Source organism: Acipenser ruthenus, chromosome 8 (assembly GCF_902713425.1).
Source record: "Acipenser ruthenus chromosome 8, fAciRut3.2 maternal haplotype, whole genome shotgun sequence".
Classification (NCBI taxonomy): domain Eukaryota; kingdom Metazoa; phylum Chordata; class Actinopteri; order Acipenseriformes; family Acipenseridae; genus Acipenser; species Acipenser ruthenus.
The window spans coordinates 63,848,621-63,870,147 of NC_081196.1; the positions used below are offsets into that span (position 1 = coordinate 63,848,621).

Below are 21,527 nucleotides of genomic sequence, written 5' to 3' on the forward strand. Positions count from 1 at the left end.
TAAAGATAAAGTCTAATAGATTAAACAGCGTTCCTGCTGCAGGACCTCCATTATTATAGGGAGCAGCGCATGGCCAAATGAGGCAAGCTTTTGTTTATAGCTTTGTTTTGAACAGTGTTTGTTTGGCATTGTTGTTTGTATTTGTGTACAATGTTGTGTGAGCCGTGGCCCTGCGGAAGAAGAAATGCCACCTTTAGTGCCACTCGGTGGTGGTGCGTGGTATTGCATCTGCTCTGTTTTGCTGTTAATCTCTGCAATCCCGATGCCTCACTCCCCACCACAGACACATGGCAAGAGGGCTTTGATAACTCTCCTTTGTATACGTATGCATCTGCTTTGCTTTTGGATTTTAACTTTATAAGTGAACACTTGTTGTCTAGATGTGGGGAAGCTATAAAAAAGCTTTTTCCAAGCTATGAACTGTACTGTACTTTTGGTTCAATTGTAAAAAAATAAAATAAAATAAAATTCCCAGTAAAATTCGAAACTTTTGGTTAACACAGAAGAGGAGAAATAAAAGAAAGTAATGAAAAAAACAACCCAATGGTTTTGATGGCAATGCCTAGACCGGTGTTCAAGAACACCTCCTGTGATCATGAACCTAATTCCTTCCCATTGAATACACTGTCAAAGCACGCTCCTGGGGTGATGTAGTAACTGGCAATAGAAACAGTGTACTGCAGCAGGAAGGCCAGTGGTACAGCAGAGGTGGATTGTTATACCAAACTGTACAAATCTATGGATATTACAGTTGAGGGTAACTGACAAATCTGTGGTGCCACGCTATGTGCAATTTCAGTAGGGATGTGTAATGAATCAGGTTGTAGGAGAGCTCCATCTGTCGCGGCTGTGTAACAGGGAGGAGGCTGGGCGTGAACCTACAGACACATGCTCCCCTCTGTATAAACCTGTATTCACAAGCCATTCAAGAGCACTGGGTCTCCCATGCAAAATCTGTAATGGCAGCCTACCACACAGCACAAGCTGCAGAGTAAATCGAATTCATGAAATGTGTCATTGCTTTCAATCATGCATACAGTATATTGCTCTGTTATCAATTCATTTTTCTAAAATCATTCCAAACACTGTCCCTGCCTGACAATCCCTTATTCCTTCTTTAAATTCCAGAAGCAAAGCATGCTGACCTGCATGCAGCTACACAGCTAATAGCACTGCACAACATTTAGTTGTATGAACTGTCCTGGGAATGCAAAGTGCCAATTGAAACTAATGTAGCGATTTAAGGAAATGACACCCATTATTGAGAACCCTGGTAAAACAAGCTCATCCTGTTGGTGAATGCAAGTTTCTTTGCAGGTTGAAAACCCTCAATAATGCAAAACCTTGGCTAATCATACAAACTAGTGCTGCATCAAGGTCCTTCACGAAGATGGATGAGAGTAGTTATTTCCTCTGAATCTCTGAATATAGTTAATACACATGCAATCCCAAACAGTTCTAACCAGGGAGGATTTCTATAGCATAGTGATCAATCAGTTTGTCCAGCGAGTCCCGCGAGCCCACCAAGCTGCAGGTCACAAGGCTAAGGCTCAAGTACTGTTAGAACGGCAAATCAGACTATTCACACAGGATTTATGGATTAACAGCTTCCCATAAAAAAGCACCATTTAAAGCAAGGTGCTAAAGACTGCCGGCGAACATCACTGTTGATGGAATATATTTAAAAATCAACCAGCGTGAAAGAAAAAATGAAACAAATTCCCACACATAATTATTTTACAAACAGCTTCTTACTGGCAAATACAGACATTGGACAGAAACTTTAGTTTTTTTTTTATGTAAGCATAAGTGCAGCAGTGAAATGCTTTGTTTTTTCCAGTGTTAATGTAGCTGGTACTAATAAGAAATACTAATAGCATACTGAGCGTTTTTGACCAATTACTGTATTTCTGTGCTTCAAAGATCATAACAACACCGAAAAAACATTCTGTTCTCAGGCAAAACCAGCACTGACATTGAAACAAAAACACAGTCAACCATGCAGGCCGTAACATCAAGAGGTACCAACAAACAAGCGCAAACTAAAAACTACAGAAAACAAACTGGCCTGCTGCATCTCACACCAGACCATCGGGCTATCTGTAGTGCTTGGGCTGCACTGCTCCAGTGCTCGTTCTGGCATGTGTGAGGAGCACAAGCAATACAATTATCACCAGCACATTTGCTTTATGTTTACATACACACCCATGTCCAATACAACTGCCTCCTGTGCACAGAGGTTCATAAACCTGCCTTTACTGCTGTTGAGCGGTCTCTAGACATGCTTTTTACAGGCCACTGAACAGGCAGTGTTGAAGTGTTACTGAACAGCCTGCAGGGTTTACAACAGAGCACCGCACTTACCATTGGCGCTTGCTGTCTTACATGCATTGCTTCAATATCTTTTTCAACATATTCAATATGATTCACATATCCTTGAGAAATGGGTCATCTTCATTTGTGCTTAGTTCTTGCCTCGTATCTTGAGATATGTTCATTCAGAAACTCATTTTGTTTTTCAAAGATTGTTGAGGATTTGAAATCCTAAATCTTAATGAGGAAGTATCTTCCAGTGTCATTTTAATTTCTGTTTAATCTCCCACCTTTTTTTAATGTTTGCAATTATTCTTAGTGGTTCTGGGTGGTGCTGCTGCTGCTGCTGCATTATTCAGTCACTTATATTTCTCCAAACCTGCCCTGACCTGGCTTTGAGCTGCTTTGAACTTGTCTGGAGAACAAGCTGGGCTTGTTAGGATGGAACCGCCTTCCTCATTCCATTTAGATCATGTGACAATGTGACCTTTCAGCTGGTGGCCCCACCTACTCTACATGTATACATACAGAGAATAGGAGGGACTGGGAACAAGTACAGTAACTGTGCAGAGGACAACGCTGTATAAAAACTCTGAATAAAGTGTGGCAAGGACAAATCTCATGTCAGTGTTAAAGTGCTGTTTTCATCCTTTATACACCCGGTTATCACAACTTCAGACAACAAAACCCTATTCACCTGAAGAGACTTTATTTGAGATTTTAAAATAGAATAAAAAGCAACAGAGTTAGCAACTCGTATCACCAAATCTCTTGTGAAACAAGTGATTAAACAGAAGGGTATTGATGTGTCTGTTGCATCTGTTGTTTACATTGAGTAATGTCCTCCAACCAACCAACAAAAACCCCAGACACGGGAAAAACCTCAATGAAATGAAAGAGGAACAAGTATCCACACCGGAAACAGGAATATAGGAATGTTTGTCTTCTACCAACCTTGATACGTTCATATGTACGTTCTTGAAAATGGCTGTGTTTACTGCTGAGCTTTCCTCTGGTAAAAGGAGTCACAGTCGAACTGGCACAGCAGGAGAAACACCAGCTACACATTAACTGCTTGGGGACAGACAGTTATATTCAGGAGCTCTTATCATAGGCTTGTGGTACAGAATGAGGCAACTACATTAAAAAATCCATTGAGATTCCTGCAACATATACTGTACCAAATTACGGAGTTATTTTCATACATTACCAGGATGGAACCAAAAGCATATGTACATTTCCCAATACCTGTCTCAGGGTAATGTATTCCAACTGTTATATAAAAAAGAAAGTTGCATTGTAATTTAAAATGAGAGCAGGTAGTTGTGTTTTAGTAGTGATTAATTGACTCTAGCATGAGAGAACATTTCATAACCTTTAGAATCAGAGGGGAAAGGATCACAGAGGTGGTTTTAGGGGGTACAGTACTTGCTTATTGAGATACTCTGTTAAGCTGAGAACTCTAATGATTTATGTACCCAATTTTAACCATTTGGTTGCTATCCTACAACATCAGGATTCAAGGTTTAATTTCATTTGGCTCTGCTTATTATTATCAAACATGATATAGCTACAATATGTGTTAAAGCATGATACAGATCATTATGCATGGATGGACACAGTAACTTTGGAACCATATAGGAAAAGAACACCTGCGTCTGATTGTGTGAAATTATATTTGAAAGATATGAAATGTGTTTTTGTGTATGTAGACTTCATCTACGCCATCTATTTCCCAACAAAGGCATTTAAGGCCCACTGTTGATGTGAATGGAGGGTCATTCAAGTAAATATTGAAAACGTATCATTCTAATTTATAAGCCAACTGGTTCTGTTTCTGGAGTGGGTATGGTTCTAATGATGCTCAGTCAGTCCAGGTATCATCTCCTTTGCTTTTTGGACATTCCAGTTTGTCCATGCAGCAAGCGTCTGGGAGGAAGCATGTGTATGAATAATAAAATGATTATAGCACTTGCCAGGTTTACCCTTTAATAAATACATTCAGAACCAGTCGGCTGCTGAAAACTGCTATCTCGGTTTCTTTAGCACAGACTTGTAATTTTAATACAGTAGCAAGAAAACATAATACAGTCCATCCTTTGAACCATGTTTCAAATGACATGCAGTAAAAAGGCCTCAGGACCATGATTATCTGTTCAGCAGAAAGCATGGCAGTAATTCCTGCTCTTCTCAGCTTCCTGAACTGCAGTGTGGGGAAGTATTCCCAAACTGGAACTCTAGTTTTTTGCCAGTGTTTTGGCATCCAAGACACAATTTCACAGCTGAGCCAAAGGAAATAAGTAGCTACATGTCAATGCAGTACTTTCAAAGCAATTCAAACAATATTGCAATTAAGCTCATTATACAGTAAAGAAATGTGCAATGAAGGTATTGTTTTTGTACCCCGTTCATGGTAGGACACAGCTGGCCCCTTGTTTTAGGAATTGAAGTATAATATGAAAGCGACATATGCTGTTTCAATTAGAGGAGATGGCTGAATACAGAATAGTTTTTTATCACATGATGATTTACCCAGAAACGAGTCATCTAACGGCTGCTAACAAGAGACCACTTCAAATATAATCCCCAAGCACATTATTTAGAGCACCTGTATACCCCCTAATCACACAGCACTCATTACAGCCAAGGAACATCTCATAGATCACATCATATACTAGCAAACACCTGTATACCCCCTAATCATACAGCACTCATTACAGCCAAGGAACATCGCATAGATCACATCATATACTAGCAAACACCTGTATACCCCCTAATCATACAGCACTCATTACAGCCAAGGAACATCTCATAGATCACATCATATACTAGCAAACACCTGTATACCCCCTAATCATACAACACTCATTACAGCCAAGGAACATCTCATAGATCACATCATATACTAGCAAACACCTGTATACCCCCTAATCATACAACACTCATTACAGCCAAGGAACATCTCATAGATCACATCATATACTAGCAAACACCTGTATACCCCCTAATCATACAGCACTCATTACAGCCAAGGAACATCTCATAGATCACATCATATACTAGCAAACACCTGTATACCCCCTAATCATACAGCACTCATTACAGCCTAACTGTGCTAGATAAATACTTCAGCAAAGCATAACTTGTCTGCCTTTTGAATTGCTATAGTCTTCATATACTGTAGTCATAGAGACAAGAGAAAGAGCTTTCTGCTCAGTGAAAGGCTATAAATAGTTTTGGAAAAGAGTTACAGGGAATTCCCTTTCTTCTGTGCTCTGCATGTACTGCAGCTGTACATTGTTCAGTCCTTAGACTCCATTACAGCTTGCAGGCAGAATTACCTCCACTTTTATTCACGGGCCATTTTAACTGCTAGAATAAAGATACATGATTTACCTTGGTTACCCTGAGTGATGATACCAATTATAAAGGCAACAGGAGCAACCTTATTCGTTTTTAGTTTTCAGGCTTTGTTAGATTACCAATATTAAAAAAGTGACTTGAACTGTTTCTGTGGATAAGGAGGTTTTTTTTCTTTTTTTTTTCTAGAATCAATACGGTCATCCACATGTTCAATGTATTTGTTATTTGAACCTGTGTATTATACAGTAAGCACATAAGCTCTTCAAACAAACAAACAAAATAAAAAGAACATGCACAGCGCTCTTAACCATATGGTACCGAATGAAATTGTAAATGTGTGACCTGAAGGCAGGGTTTGTCATAAAGTACATACTAGAACTCACTTCCAATGTCTGGTCGAAGTTTCTTATCGTACTCCTTCAGCAAATTGTTCAGTATTTGAGTGGCGTCTGCCTCGTGAGCTTTGGGGGCCAGCATTTGGTTGACTGTCACGTCATCGTACTCTTCCTCATCATGAACTTTCTGGGAACTGGAAGACAACAAACGATAATAATGGATCTGCGAAGATATTGCAATCATTGAAATGCAGTCCCTGGTTCATGCAAAGCCGCAAACAAATGGACATGCAAAGTGTTTTGTGGAACAGCCACTTTATATCACATGTACATACATGGTCTCCTAGTAACAGAATCATCATCTGAGCGAGGTCTCTAGAACGAGATTACTACTCACTGATTACGTGTATCAACAGCTTAGAATATTTACTTTTTAAAAGAGTTTCAGCTACAGCATATCAACATGCATACCAGTCAAATATAATCAGTATTCTGACAAAGGCACTCACTATAATAAACAGGGCCCCACACTCACATGGGTTAAATCTCTGTCACCATTAAATACGTAATGATGTGGAAACGTCAATACGCCTAGAAAGACTGGACCAGCGTGATACAGTGTAAAGACTAGAATACAGTATACCTGTAAATAATGCAACACTTGTAATATTGTATTTGTCAACATAAGGTGTAATAATATATAAAAAAAATAAGAAAAAATCCAGATAAGATTGGTAGCAGGTTATTCCTTTTCCATTCATTTGGACGTTTTTAAAGATTACTATTGTTCCCTGCTGGCAGGATAATTATATCAATTAAACAAACTTAAACGGCAACCCCCGAGCACACTCCCGTTGATATACATTGGGATACAGTATATATGTGAATGTATCACTTTGAAAGGGATACTGGGTTGGATGTCAAGCAGCAGATTAAAACTTACTGAACTACATACCTGGCTGCTATTATCTCAAGCAGCCTGGGTTGCTATTACAGAGATGGTTTCCAGGGCAACGTGTCCAGCTGATAGAGAGGCTGCTGTTTTGCATACTTTATAACGCAGTTTACTAAAAGCTCCCATTTAAAAAGCAAAATAATAAATAAATAGCACAGATCCTTTGTTTCCTGGCCACGTCTGCGTAGCACAGCTGTAAGTTTCTGCTGCTCTTTCAGTGTATGACAGCTTGAGATGTGTTCTGCTTGTCACTGCCCCAAACAACTCACACGCAAGTGAGGAGGATCTGCGGTGTTAATAACTGTTTAAATTAACATGAGGAGCAGGAATACATTTCCAGTAATTTTTAATCACATTTCTATCAATTTTGACATTTCTGTTTTACAAGTTTACATTTATTGTAAATGTGAATCTGTCATTTATTTGTAGAATTATATATATATATATATATATATATATATATATATATATATATATATATATATATATATAAACACCAACATTGATCATCCTGTAAATGCCACATAATTGGATGCTTAATAATAATAATAATAATAATAATTAATAATAATAATAATAATAATAATAATAATAATAATAATAATAATAATAATAATAATAATATCACATATGTACATTTATTTCGATTATTTGCATTGTAATGAAACTATTTGCGTCTAACTAATGTAATCTATTCTATTTTAAATAAATACAAATCTGTGTTTTTCGGTTGAATTGCTGTATCATATATATTATAGATGAGCACAGGTGCGCGGTTTCATTAATCACGAGCAAGTAAAAACAAAATAATCTGATCTCATGTAAACAATTACTCTTTTTAAAAAAAGAAGCAGAAATGTTAAACAAAAATGTAAACGCTGAAAACTTGTTAATGGCTGTGGTGCTCTTTTAGCCTCGCTATAACATAAAACAAACAACCAAATGAATAAATACATGCATCAATTACCAACGCTTAATATCTGAATCGCAGTAAAAGAAGGAGAGCAACTTACCAGGCGTGGAAAACAGACAGCAGTAAGAAAGCCGCCAGTAACTGGGTGGACATGTTTGGGTAAGGATGACTCGAAGAGGAATGGGTGAGGGTTTCAATGTTGCGTTGTGTTTCTGAGAAAAAAGGGGATACAGCTATCTTTGCTTTCTCAGCTACAGTCAAAAATATTTGTCACTTGAAATCAAACAGAAGCCAACAGAACCTCTCAGATCCAGCCATGAATTACGCATCCAGTTCTGACAGGTGTTCGAACTCTGACAGCTCCAGCACTTTCACATCGAGAATCAATTGTCTGAAATAATGAACCAGCCTCTGCTGCTCCTTGAAGTTGCATTAGCCTCCTTCGATTGCACCAGCAGATACACAGGCATACTGCCGCTCTCAAAAGCAGGGCAGCAATTCCCCAAGTGAAAATCTAAACCCCCTTCATGTATTCCCGGGGACCCCTTGTTCATTCTGTTGCGTCACATTTCAGCACAGCGGCAGCATTCAAGCCTTTCTTACAAACTTTAAACTGTGCCTGTTTTCTTCAAAAAAGCAGCGCTGTCGATTGAATAAGGAGATCGCCATTAAGTCTTAAATCACGAGTATCGCTGTCTTTGAATTAAGTTCTGTAATTAGGGTCCAACATTACTTCGTCTAGTTTAGATTTCTCGCTTCCTGTGAGATGGTGTTTATTGAGATTATACAGGGGCTGCAACAAGGGTCTAGAGAATAATGAGCCAATTTGAGACAATATTATTAATATAATCCAAGTTTTCAAACCAACATTTTGACTTTTATTAAGTTATGTAGGTTTACTGTATGTATGTATGTATGTATGTATGTATGTATGTATGTATGTATGTATGTATGTATGTATGTAATATTATTGCATATACAAAGTACAAGCAATACATACTTAGGTGGTCATATTTTCTTGGTAGTTTTGATTACTACTACTACTACTACTATTATTATTATTATTATTATTATTATTATTATTATTATTATTATTATTAGTAGTAGTAGTAGTAGTAGTAGTAGTAGTAGTAGTAGTAGTAGTAGTAGTAGTAGTAGTAGTAGTAGTAGTAGTAGTAGTAGTAGTAGTAGTAGTAGTAGTAGTAGTAGTAGGGGCAGCAGTGTGGAGTAGTGGTTAGGGCTCTGGACTCTTGACCGGAGGGTTGTGGGTTCAATCCCCGTGGAGGACACTGCTGCTGTACCCTTGAGCAAGGTACTTTACCCAGATTGCTCCAGTAAAAACCCAGCTGTATAAATGGGCAATTGTATGTACAAATAATGTGTAAAAAATAATGTAATTGAATGTAAAAAATAATGTGATATCTTGTAACAATTGAAAGTCGCCCTGGATAACGGCGTCTGCTAAGAAATAAATAAATAAATAAATAAATAAATAATAATAATAATAATAATAATAATAATAATAGTATGTAACGCATTCGTTATTGTGCGTGTCTGTCGTCCCGAAACAGAAATCATAAAGTATAATGTTCAGTGGCTGCAAACGATTCTATGTGAGCTTTACATAGGTTTGAGATAAATAATAATGTTACTGTAAATGTCTCCACGTAATGTGCATTTGATTTCCATCTGTGCCGTTTCAATACCTTGGGATTTAAGAGATAAGTATGCACATACATACATACATACATACATACATACATACATACATACACACATACATACATCAGTTGAGTACCCTGGACAGCGCATTACACGCACATCAGAGAAGCGGTGACAGCACACACAAGAGGAGGGTGCGACCAGTTGAGTACCCTGGACAGCGCATTACACGCACATCAGAGAAGCGGTGACAGCACACACAAGAGGAGGGTGCGACCAGTTGAGTACCCTGGACAGCGCATTACACGCACATCAGAGAAGCGGTGACAGCACACACAAGAGGAGGGTGCGACCAGTTGAGTACCCTGGACAGCGCATTACACGCACATCAGAGAAGCGGTGACAGCACACACAGCTCTGCACAGAGATGCACCGTATAATCAAGAAAGTAGGCTTGGTACATTCACAGACTCTTATACTGTAGTACACACAGCTGACGAGAACACAGTGCTAGTGTAGCAAGCCAAAACATGACCACAGTTTGTGAAAACCCCCAAACCCCAAGAAACTGTCGTGCCAGTCAGAGTTTGCATCTACAGTAATAAAAAAAAATTGAAGGCGGCATTATTTGATTCTGCTTAGTGGATTTCTTAACAGTGAAGCATATTGACTTAGTTTGCAGGTGTTGTATGTGACTAAAAGCACATTACGTTGTGGGTGGTAAGGTTAGGATCTACAGCTAGTGTGAATTCGTCTCACTTTTAATGAAGCTACGCAACCGGGGACATGTAGCCCCCTAGATTAGTTAGCTGGAAGGCAGACTGCCCCCGTGTGGCTGTCCTCAGTAATGCAGTGACTGATACTCAGTAGGATCGCCGACACCGGACACCAGTTTATCACAAACGCGTTTCTTCTTCTCCCTGCAAGCAAATCGTTGATCGGAAGGTATTGCCGTAATTGTTTTCTATCAATCAATGCTTTTTAGATAGATGTTGAGGTTGAACTCCGGATACAATTTAATAAGGAAACAGTATGTTAACAATGAATCTGTTGCGTAGGGTTGAGTTGAATTTATAACTTTCACAGAGCAGTTTCATCATGAAACACATTGTCCAGATCTGCGGAGTTAAATCCTGTCTGTGTAGTTGCGTGTGATAATGTCTGTATCTAAGTGAAGCTGATGTGAAAGAGTAGCCTGCAGTCACATATTCAGACGCGGTCTCTGTTTAAGACAGGGCAGAACAAATTGCAACACGGACAGCTGAAGAATGATGTGATTATCTGATACACAGGACCCGACCTTTGCCAGAAGTAAAACTGTACAGTTTTAATGCGTAGTGTGAAATGACATCTGACAAAACGCCTCGCGCTGAAAAAGGTTTTCTGATCCCAAACTTCTGTGGATGGTTTCGCAGCCCCATTTTAGCGCTAATCTTGGTCTACTCAATGTTAATTGAGGTGAGGCAGTCCAAGACTAGTGCTAATCGGGTCCGTGTAACCAGCTGTATAGAGATACAATATGGAAAGCACCGGTGTCCCAACACGTCCATTCAGCGTTATTACAGGTACTAAATATGTAGTTACATTTTACACAACCTCAAAGCCCAACGGCAATGGTACATACAACTGACCCTTTTCATTTAGCCTACAGCCATTGTCATTTCAAGTCTTTCTTTATGGTCTTAGCCTGGTGGATCATTCACGTCACATTCTAGTTTCAATGATAATAATAAAAGCACCAATCTTCACTCAGCTGTGCATAATAAGGATGTAATTCTATCCAGGGTTTGTGGTGACATATAAATCAGAGAGCGCTACATGTGGTATTATTAAGAATCGGAGTACAAACTCCGCTTGTCTTTTTGGGGGGGTGTAGCTGGATGATTTTCTAGTCACTCAGCGCCTCGGCTTTCTGAGGGCCAGCAGCCTGCGCTGCATAACATCCCACGGAGGTCATGTGACTGAGGTCATTTTTTACTACGTGACCCCTGCCTTCTGCGCTGCATGACATCCCACGGAGGTCATGTGACTGAGGTCATTTCTTACTAAGTGACCCCTGTCTTCTGCGCTGCATGACATCCCACGGAGGTCATGTGACTGAGGTCATTTCTTACTACGTGACCCCTGCCTTCTGCGCTGCATGACATCCCACGGAGGTCATGTGACTGAGGTCATTTCTGCTGTTCCGCACAGCCCCCTCTGCCTTCTGCCTCTTGTTGTTTGCCTGTTGGGATTGGAGGTGTTTTGTTGTGTTCATGCGCTGGTGGTAGAATGTGTTTCCATGTTGAGGTTTTCATCAACCGTATTATCCACGGGCAATATTATTATATACAGGTCTGGCATTGGCGCATTATCTCATTATACACGGGTCTGACGAAACGTGTATAACAAGACTGTAAAACACACAGTGCATGGAAAAAATATTGTTCACCATATCTACTACTACAACTACTGATTATTATTATTTGTTTATTTAGCAGATGCCTTTATCCAAGGTGACTTACAGAGACTAGGGTGTGTGAACTATGCATCAGCTGCAGAGTCACTTACAACTACATCTCACCCGAAAGACGGAGCACAAGGAGGTAAAGTGACTTGCTCAGGGTCACACAATGAGTCAGTGGCTGAGGTGGGATTTGAACCAGAGACCTCCTCGTCACAAGCCCTTTTCTTTAACCACTGGACCACACAGCCTCCACAGCCTCCAATAATAACAAAGTTACTAACTATAAAACCATACAACTTACAAAACCATACAATCCCTCCACTAAGCCAAATGTTTAAAAATGAGACAGATTGATTATTATGCAACAGATTTGAAACCTGTTTTAATATATAATATCATGCAACAGGTTTGAAACGCGTTTTAGTATATGATATCATTGCAACAGATTTGAAACGTATTTAGTATTTAATATAATGTTTAGTATATAATATCATTTTTTACACTGTAATGTTTTTATATGTGCCCAGAAAAATAAAATAGCAAATCTAAAACATTTCTTTTTACACTGTGCAGTTGTCATAGCAACCTAAATTGATATTTACTTACCCTTGTCACATAAAGCAGATCAAATGAAAAGAAAGCCCATCTGATAAGCTGTGTCATTCCTTGCATTTTGTCTTTAGATATCTGAGCCATGGAGCTGCTGCCCTCTACAGTCATTGTTTTGTTTTTGTGAAGACTACTTAAAAGAAAACATTCTCAAAATAATACCACAAGAGATCAGAAAGACACCTAACCTGTGCACTGAATATGTCAATTAACAATAAACATGGAACCTAACCTAACTGAAAGCCCAGGCTGTCAATACACACACACGCACGCACGCACGCACGCACGCACGCACACACACACACACACGTACGTATATATATATATATATATATATATATATATATATATATATATATATAATGTAAATTAGGATCACTATATAAAAAAGTGCAACATTGCTTTGTAATTGCTAATGGAAGCGCAAGTGATTAATCGATTCATGACTAATCACTATGTCACACAGATACATATCAACTGTAATTTTCTAAAATAAATTTAAAAAAAATTATTTGGCCACCAAAGTCTGACCAAGGTAGAAGCACTTATGAAAGGTTACAATCCTGGAAAAGGAAACCGTATATTCAGATACCCATAGCTACCTGCTGTGATAATGGCATAACTGTGTATTTAAATGTTCAGAATGTGGTAGATGACGGGGGTGGAGTACACGTGTTAATAGCAGAATGCTTATTCTACTACACATGGGTGGTACAAGGGATAATAACACTACGATCTGTGCCAGGACAGAGGCCCTGCACACTGGGAACGTGGGTTTTGTGGCTGCCTTTGAACAGCCACACAATCTAAATTGGGGATTGAGCCAGGATCAGAATCATCTATTGTTTAAAAGTAATAACCAGATGGCTAAGCCAGTAACCAAAACTAACACCTGTGCACATAAGTATTGAAACACAGTACCTTTTCTCAGGTCTGACCACACAGGTCTCTTCTCCGGCCCTAGCCTTAAAGAGTAAGTAGCGGGGTTCCGAAAAATATAGCGTTCCACGACCCACGTGTTGTACAACTGTTTAAACAGTGTACCTGTAATATAGAGTTACCTGTCCCCACGTGCTGCTACAACTGTTTAAATACCTGTCATTTTTCTTTTCATTGTTAACATCCTGACAACTTTTTACACTTATAACTTTAAAGTTTGTTTCAAAGCTCTTTTCAAAATGCCACTCTGTTGCACTGGGGTTTGAGATCTGTCCTCTAAAATCACTGCAGGAAGAGCGATTATAAAAACACACACACACAATGTGCTCTGGCTTTTCTGTTTCGTACCACGTCATGGGTCGTTATTGCTGTGTTACCTGTTTGACAGTGTGAGCAAAAATCCTTACACTATCAGTGCACTAGCACCCGATCTGACTAGAACCAGTCGATTCAATGGGACATTATCAAGGAAAACCATCCCATAGGAATGGGCCAGTAGGTACCTAGCAGCCTCCCAACAGGCAGAGTAGGTCCGGATCAAGCACTTTAATGTAATAGCCACTAGATGGTGCTAAAGAAGCGGTGTATAAATAATGTTAACATTTACTTCAATGGTGACGCAGTTGGGTTTAGGGGTAGAGATTAGGATTAGGGTTAGGGTTAGTGTTAGGGCTAAGAGGTAGATTTAGGGGTTAGGAGGCTACTAGGTACCTACTGGCCCATTCCTATGGGATGATTTTCCTTGATAACATCCCATTCAATCGACTGATTCTAAATGTTTGGAAGTTGGCTCTTTTGTGCAAAAACGTTCTTGTATACTATTTATTTGGATTGTATAAAGTATAAACACCTGCCATCTGCAGCACACACTTGTGATTCATGCTTTTGTTATGCAAATAGAATCTTTGATGCTGCATGTATTCTGTAATATATAACAGCAGCCTCTACCGATTACAAGTCAGTTTCGCAGCAGATCTGACAGGCAGTAGATTGCAGACAGTGGCTTCCATTTCCAAGGCTGCCCAAGTTCACAAAATCACAGGGAGTAGTTTTAAAACATTTTGTGCCATTTTGAAATCAGACTTTGCTGCAACTTCCATGAAGGAATGAAAGGCTTTAATAAAAAAAGAATGCTCTTGAGCTGGTCCAGCACAGCTTTGCCTAGCAGACACACTCAGTCAGCCCTGACTGTCCGCAGTGGCCCTCCACCCTATTTGTGTGTGTAGCTTTGTTTGTAGCTTCTGTAAATGAAACTGTAGGCAATCACATCATTGTCAGCATACAACCTGAGGATTGCTTGGGGAAATAATGGTAATATGAGGCCACTGGTTCAAAAATAAATCCCATTTCTACTGATTTCATCTCAACCTATCCTTGGAGATGCTTGGACTTGCTGATTTCATCTCAACCTATCCCTGGAGATGCTTGGACTTGCTGATTTCATCTCAACCTATCCCTGGACATGCTTGGACTTGCTGGTTTGGTTTTCTGTTACAGTTTTAGACACTGATGTTTATTGCACATACAGTAATGATGGCAGAATTCCTGACGTGACACATGATGGCTGGATCATTTTATCTGAACGATCACTCCTGTGGCTTGTTGAGTCATCCAGAACACAGCAGAAATCTGGAAGGTGATCAGTAAACATGCAGTGTCAGTGAAGAACTCATGGAGGGTCCAGCAGAGAACTTCTGTAAGGAATTCCTTACAAAGATAAATCAACTGATGCACATTAGTGTCCATGGAGAAACTATTACAGACTGGCTGCAAATCCAGACTTTATGTATTCATTATGTAAGCAGGGCATTCCAAAATCCTTTTCACCAATGCATGTTCCACAAATGGTCGCCATGAGGGAAGATTGCAGGATTCCAAACTAAGAGCTATTACTTTTAAAAACAGGATACAACAGGATTTTTTCCTCCCATTGCATCAGGAATCTACACATGGGTGTACTTTTGTAATCCAAACAGCCACTGATGCAGACACCGGTACTCACTCTCTGCAAAGAAATCAAAGAGAGACATCTCAAATCCTCCTGTGGCTGTAATGGCTAATGGCTTTGTATCATCTTCCGTTGAAAGCGAATGTGATCCTAGTGGTCAATGTGTAAATGACACATGAAGGCATTCACCAGGCTGACAATGAAAAGCTATGAGCTAAAAAGTTCTCTCAGTAGTTCCATTGTTTCATAATGTAAGGAAGGAGCCCCTCCATGTGCACTGAGATACAGCACGGTGCTCGCTGCACCAGCAGACAGTGCAGGAAACTGCTTCTGTGATACAAATATGTATTATAGTAGATAGATTCCATGAAGATGATTGCAGATTCTTGGGCTACTGTTTCCTTGCTTGGCATTGCACACAGACATGCATACTCTATAAGTGAAGCAGAACAGCCACGACTCTGTAATTTGGCTCATCTCCATTGTTCACCATTGTGGAGAGCTGCTTTATAAAACCAGGATACAATATCTTATTCACACAAACAAATGTACCAGGCATTTATTTATTGCTTTAGTAACATTATGCTAAGAATGGGAACTGAACATTGATGTGTTGAACTTAAACAATGCAGTAAACGGTCTTATTGTACCCTCCAAATCAGTACATTTACATTTCTTGTAGCCATTAGGTGGTAGAGTATAACCTTCCCCCAATGTAGACACCTGAACCAGACCCACGAAGATGACATGCTGCTCAATTAACATTACTGAGAGGAGTGCAAAGTGTGTTTCTTGTTCACATAGGATCATAATAAATACATTAAAAACAAACCCATCTCTGCAGTCAAGCCTAATTTGGCAGTGCTAATGAGTGTCGTTATGGGTAATGTAAGGCAGATGCAGCACATGTTTTGTAGCAGAGGTGTATTGAAGAACTGGATTTTGATCATGCTTAAATATGTAGTACTGTTAAGAACTTAAACAAAAATCCTAAATTAACATTAAGCTTAACATTGGAAGGCTATGTCAGGTTTTTAGAAAAGTGGCTTCAATCAGAACTCCTGACTGTAAGGGCTTCTGTTCCATCAGTTCTATAAGCGAGGGAGAACTACAGTATGAGATGTGATGTGTGAGGTCTCTCCCTTCTCCTGAACAGCCTCATTCTGTTCCATCAGTTCTATAAGAGAGGGAGAATTACAGTATGAGATGTGATGTGTGGGGTCTCTCCCTTCTCCTGAACACAAGTTTCTAAATGAAAGTGCACCTGCCGGTGATAACTTACTCATGGTTATTAAAAGCAATTTGTCTAGCAAGTACGCACGTGACTTAACACGGTGTACCTGAACCTCCTTTTGAATAATGACTACACAGGAAACAATTCCAAACCTAGACCCAATAAAGCAGAGGGATGATCGGGCATCAGCCTTCACAAGTGTCACATCCAGTGTTTGCTACAATGGGTTCAAACTGCTGTGCAGGTGCTTTGTTTTGCTGCTGCATGTTTCACAATGATTTGCTTCCAGCAGCTCCTTTCTTATTAGACAGTTCCATTTGAATGCTGACTTACGATACCTAGATCTACAAAACTGACAATCTCTCAACTAACAGAAAAACAGCATGACTTTTTAAACAGCAATCCTCCTTTAAAGGTGTGACTACAAAAACAGAATATAAACAGCTGCTGGTGGCTGTGCATACTGGTTTACATAGATATCATTGTGCAAAACAATATTCAATATTCAAGATATTGCCTTGCTTGCATTAGAATATCTTTTCTGGAACCTCTATTGACTCTATTTGTAAATTATACATTTATACATAAAAGCATAAATGTTTTCACTCCAGCATTTCATGATTAGATGCATGGATTGTAATCAGCAATGTTCCAGTGTATTTTGTTTTAGTTATTTATTCCAATGTAGCCTAACAGTATTTATGATTTGATCATCTCATGTCAAACTTGTTTTAATGCAAAATGCTTTATAATGTTATTTACACTGGGGCCATTTGTACTATATATTTTTTTTCTAGTTTGCAAAGATATAAATGCTTGCTGCTTTAAATAAATCAACATTCTTTATGAAATCTTGGTGGACTTAATTAGAAATAGTCAAGGCAAAGATGGCAATATTATCTCTAGAGAGTATTGAACATGCAACACATGAAAAGGTTCTCAAAACTTCAGCTAATAGCACTGCTTATGCAAGTCTTCAGTGCTTCATGTCACCCTCTATGGAAATCCTTCTGTTTCTTACAATATGGCAAGTGTGTAGACAGGTGTGGAGTGCTGCTCAAGCAGCTCATTTGGGGGTTAAGTCTTCCTTTATTACTGGCTCTCTGTTTAGATACGTGGCCCAGTAGACTAGGTTGAAAGTCCCAAACAGCACCGGGAACACGATCCTCGACATGTTGTCGATCCTGCTGATGCTGTTGTAACTCTTTTCAGCCTCCGGAGGCTTTGCTTCTGCGGGTTTCATCTGCACTGAGGTGCTGTTGGAAATGGTAGAAAGGACCGATTCCTTCATGATGTTCGCTGTGTTGTTCACTCCCACAGCCATGCAGGCGTTGTTCGCTTTCTTTGTTAGTGCCATGGGAGGCTTTTTCTATAGCAAGGGAAAATGTATATAAGAACATTGTAGAGCCTTGCAATACAGTAGTCTTACTGGGAACAGATGCACCATTCATAGCCCACAAATACAGTATCACCCTATTGATGAATAGAGACTGCAGTGTTGTACCCTCCACTAAGGAAGCAGATTATACCACGTTTCTTCCAGTCTGAATGACATGTATTGATCATTCAAGAACCATTATTTATGTAGTGCTTTTGGTCACATACTGTATCTTGATACACAAACTCAATGTCATTTAGAGGTATCACTATTCATACATAACAGGGATATTCAGAGATATGAATCCTGTGTAGGTAACACTTTACATTAGGTGTGTATTTACATAGTAGTTACTTTGTAATTGTGTGTAAGTACACATGTATTTACACACAATTACATGTTATTATGCATAGTTACAATGTACTTAATGTGCACATTTTGTGTATGATATAACCCTAACCCAAACTCTATCCTTAACCCTAATCCTAACCCTAACCCTAACCCTAACCCTAACCCTAACCCTAATCCTAATCCATAATCCATAATTCCTAATCCCTAATCCCTATCTCTATCCCAAACCCTAACTCTTTTCTGATACAATTGTGTACTTACATAAGCGCACATGTATTTACAAAGCAACCGCTATGTAAATACACAGTAATTGGAGACTCTTAATGTGAAGTGTTACCCTGTGTATACAGGCACTCAGTAACACACACATTTCCAGCATGCAGAATCAATGCTAGGCCTGTATTTATCAACCCCCCATTGTTCCCTTCCAGGATTTGGGTTCTTTCTGTCACTTTCTATATGCTGAGAGGCCTTGCCTTTTCGGAGCAGTGAATGTACAAGTACACACTGATATGAATGGAGAAGATTTTAAATTTGCACACACCTTGGGTTGATGGTCTTCGAGCGCTTTCTTCCCATCCCATGCCCAGCTTCTTTTGGTGAAATAATTTACAGTGGCAAATTCTATTAACGCGGAGAAGACAAATGCATAGCACACTGCTATAAACCAGTCCATTGCTGTCGCATAAGCCACTTTAGGCAAAGAGTTGCGAGCACTGATGCTTAACGTTGTCATAGTCAGCACTGTGGTCACACCTGCGTGAAAAATACAACAAATAAACAGGAAACAAAGAGATTCAGTCAACAGAGGTAAGCAGACATTATCATCCATGAGAATGAACAGTTACATATTTATACTTGAAATGCCATCAGCAGAGACACGATGCTACACACAAAGTCTGATCGCATTTCAACAGATTCACAATGATCTGGCTTGGCATTGCCTCCCACACTTCAGCTACTCGAATTTCCATCTTGAATTGGACAGAGAAACAAAGAAAGACATTCGTTCTATTTTAGGATTAGTGAGTAAATTAGTTACTTCCTACAAGAAAACAGAAATCATGGTGAAATCAACAATGCTTTATTAATAACCTTTTTTCACTTTTTTCACTCAGATAATTATTAATTATTAATCCTAAAATGTTTTGTAATTATTCAAATCTAATAGAAGAATAGATTAATGAGTAGAATTTTAAATTTGAGACAACACTATTGGCAGCATTCTAAGTGTCATTACCTCATACATTCTAAAGGGGGCAGGACTTGAAAGTGTTGCAATCCGACCTCACCTGAGCCTTCCAGTCATGTTCCATGCAACACAAACTGTAGGAATCTATGTGGACCGATTGCTTGTTACACAGAAAGTAGATGAGTAAACCCTTAAAACTTCAAGAGTTATCACTGGATAAGTGAGCTTCACCTGAGTCACAGTGAAAACAAAGGCATGATAACTAAAAATGTGAATCCTGATGTTGATTATTATATCTTCAGTGAAAGTAAGTGCAATGCTAATTGTAAACTACATACAAGATGAAATTGAATACATACATATTAAAAACATCCTTTTAAGCATTCAGTCCATCTGCTTATCAACAGAGCACACTGCCAGATGTGGCACAGTCCTAACCAGACACTCCTCATTCGTTTGCACTATCCAATAAGGAATTTAAGGAGCAGAGAAGGTGTGGATTGTTCACTCTCAGAAATGTAAAGTGTGGATTGTTCACTCTCAGAAATGTAAAGTGTGGATTGTTCACTCTCAGAAATGTAAAGTGTGGATTGTTCACTCTCAGAAATGTAAAGTGTGGATTGTTCACTCTCAGGAATGTAAAGTGTGGATTGTTCACTCTCAGAAATGTAAAGTGTGGATTGTTCACCCTCAGATATGTAAAGTGTGGATTGTTCACTCTCAGGAATGTAAAGTGTGGATTGTTCACTCAGAAATGTAAAGTGTGGATTGTTCACTCTCAGAAATGTAAAGTGTGGATTGTTCACTCTCAGGAATGTAAAGTGTGGATTGTTCACTCTCAGAAATGTAAAGTGTGGATTGTTCACTCTCAGGAATGTAAAGTGTGGATTGTTCACTCAGAAATGTAAAGTGTGGATTGTTCACTCTCAGGAATGTAAAGTGTGGATTGTTCACTCTCAGAAATGTAAAGTGTGGATTGTTCAAACTCAGATGTGTAAAGTGTGGATTGTTCACTCTCAGGAATGTAAAGTGTGGATTGTTCACTCTCAGAAATGTAAAGTGTGGATTGTTCACTCTCAGAAATGTAAAGTGTGGATTGTTCACTCTCAGGAATGTAAAGTGTGGATTGTTCACTCAGAAATGTAAAGTGTGGATTGTTCACTCTCAGGAATGTAAAGTGTGGATTGTTCACTCTCAGAAATGTAAAGTGTGGATTGTTCAAACTCAGATGTGTAAAGTGTGGATTGTTCACCCTCAGATATGTAAAGTGTGAATTGTTCACTCTCAGAAATGTAATGTGTCGATTGTTCACTCTACTGCTCACAGCACAGCTGCTCTGATACAGTGTAAAAGGGTTGGTCACCATGACTACTCTGAACTGATGGTGTTACAGTGATAGGCAGGCTGCACTGTGTACAATAGATCTGGCTAAATCAATAACCAGAGTTCTTAAAGAGGCTACAGAACACTTCTGCATTGCAGGGTCATTAAACACTGACTTCCTCTTTGATCACTTCATCCCAAATCTACTGAAACTTCAAGAACCGTCCGTTCTGCAGCCCTGGACACTCATGTCAATAAAGGTCCTTGTTTTTGCTTATCCCACTCCAACAGTTAGGAAAGCACATTCGTTTGTCCTGCAATTAAAAGCATTCATTAATGCTGCAAGTTCCAGATGTGAGCAAGGGATTCCTCAGCTCAACAGCTAGGAAGTGCCGTGTGGGACACACATGTCAGAAGCAATCAAGCGCCTAACCCTAACCCTAACCCTAACCCTTTCATCACACACAGGGATTCCTCAGCTCAACAGCTAGGGAGTGCCGTGTGGGACACACATGCAACATTATGTTTGTCAGATACAATCAGGCGCCTAACTCATGTCTGTAAAC

At 39.3% G+C, this 21,527-nt stretch overlaps 2 protein-coding genes across 6 annotated transcripts in view; both read right to left on the reverse strand.

Annotated features, from left to right (window-relative positions):
- The window catches only part of LOC117407361 (gamma-aminobutyric acid receptor subunit gamma-3-like), a 161,790-nt gene extending 153,430 nt beyond the window's left edge, over positions 1–8,360 (reverse strand). For both annotated transcript variants that reach the window (XM_059029474.1, XM_059029473.1), the window contains exons 1-2: positions 7,980–8,360; positions 6,060–6,205 (exon numbers count right to left, since the gene is read on the reverse strand). In XM_059029474.1, the coding sequence (XP_058885457.1) occupies positions 6,060–6,205; positions 7,980–8,032 (199 nt within the window). In that variant the 5' untranslated portion in view covers positions 8,033–8,360. The remainder of the gene's footprint in view (positions 1–6,059; positions 6,206–7,979) is intronic.
- A 7,479-nt stretch (positions 8,361–15,839) lies between these two features.
- Positions 15,840–21,527, reverse strand: part of LOC117407296 (gamma-aminobutyric acid receptor subunit alpha-5-like) — a 22,850-nt gene continuing 17,162 nt past the window's right edge. For 3 of the 4 annotated variants that reach the window (XM_034012141.3, XM_059029482.1, XM_034012142.3), the window contains 2 exons: positions 18,991–19,202; positions 15,842–18,086 (listed from right to left, as the gene is read on the reverse strand). In XM_034012141.3, coding sequence (XP_033868032.1) covers positions 17,784–18,086; positions 18,991–19,202 — 515 coding nt within the window. In that variant the 3' untranslated portion in view covers positions 15,842–17,783. Of the gene's footprint in view, positions 18,087–18,990; positions 19,203–21,527 lie in introns of all 4 variants that reach the window. The other variant, XM_034012143.3, reaches the window with a different exon arrangement.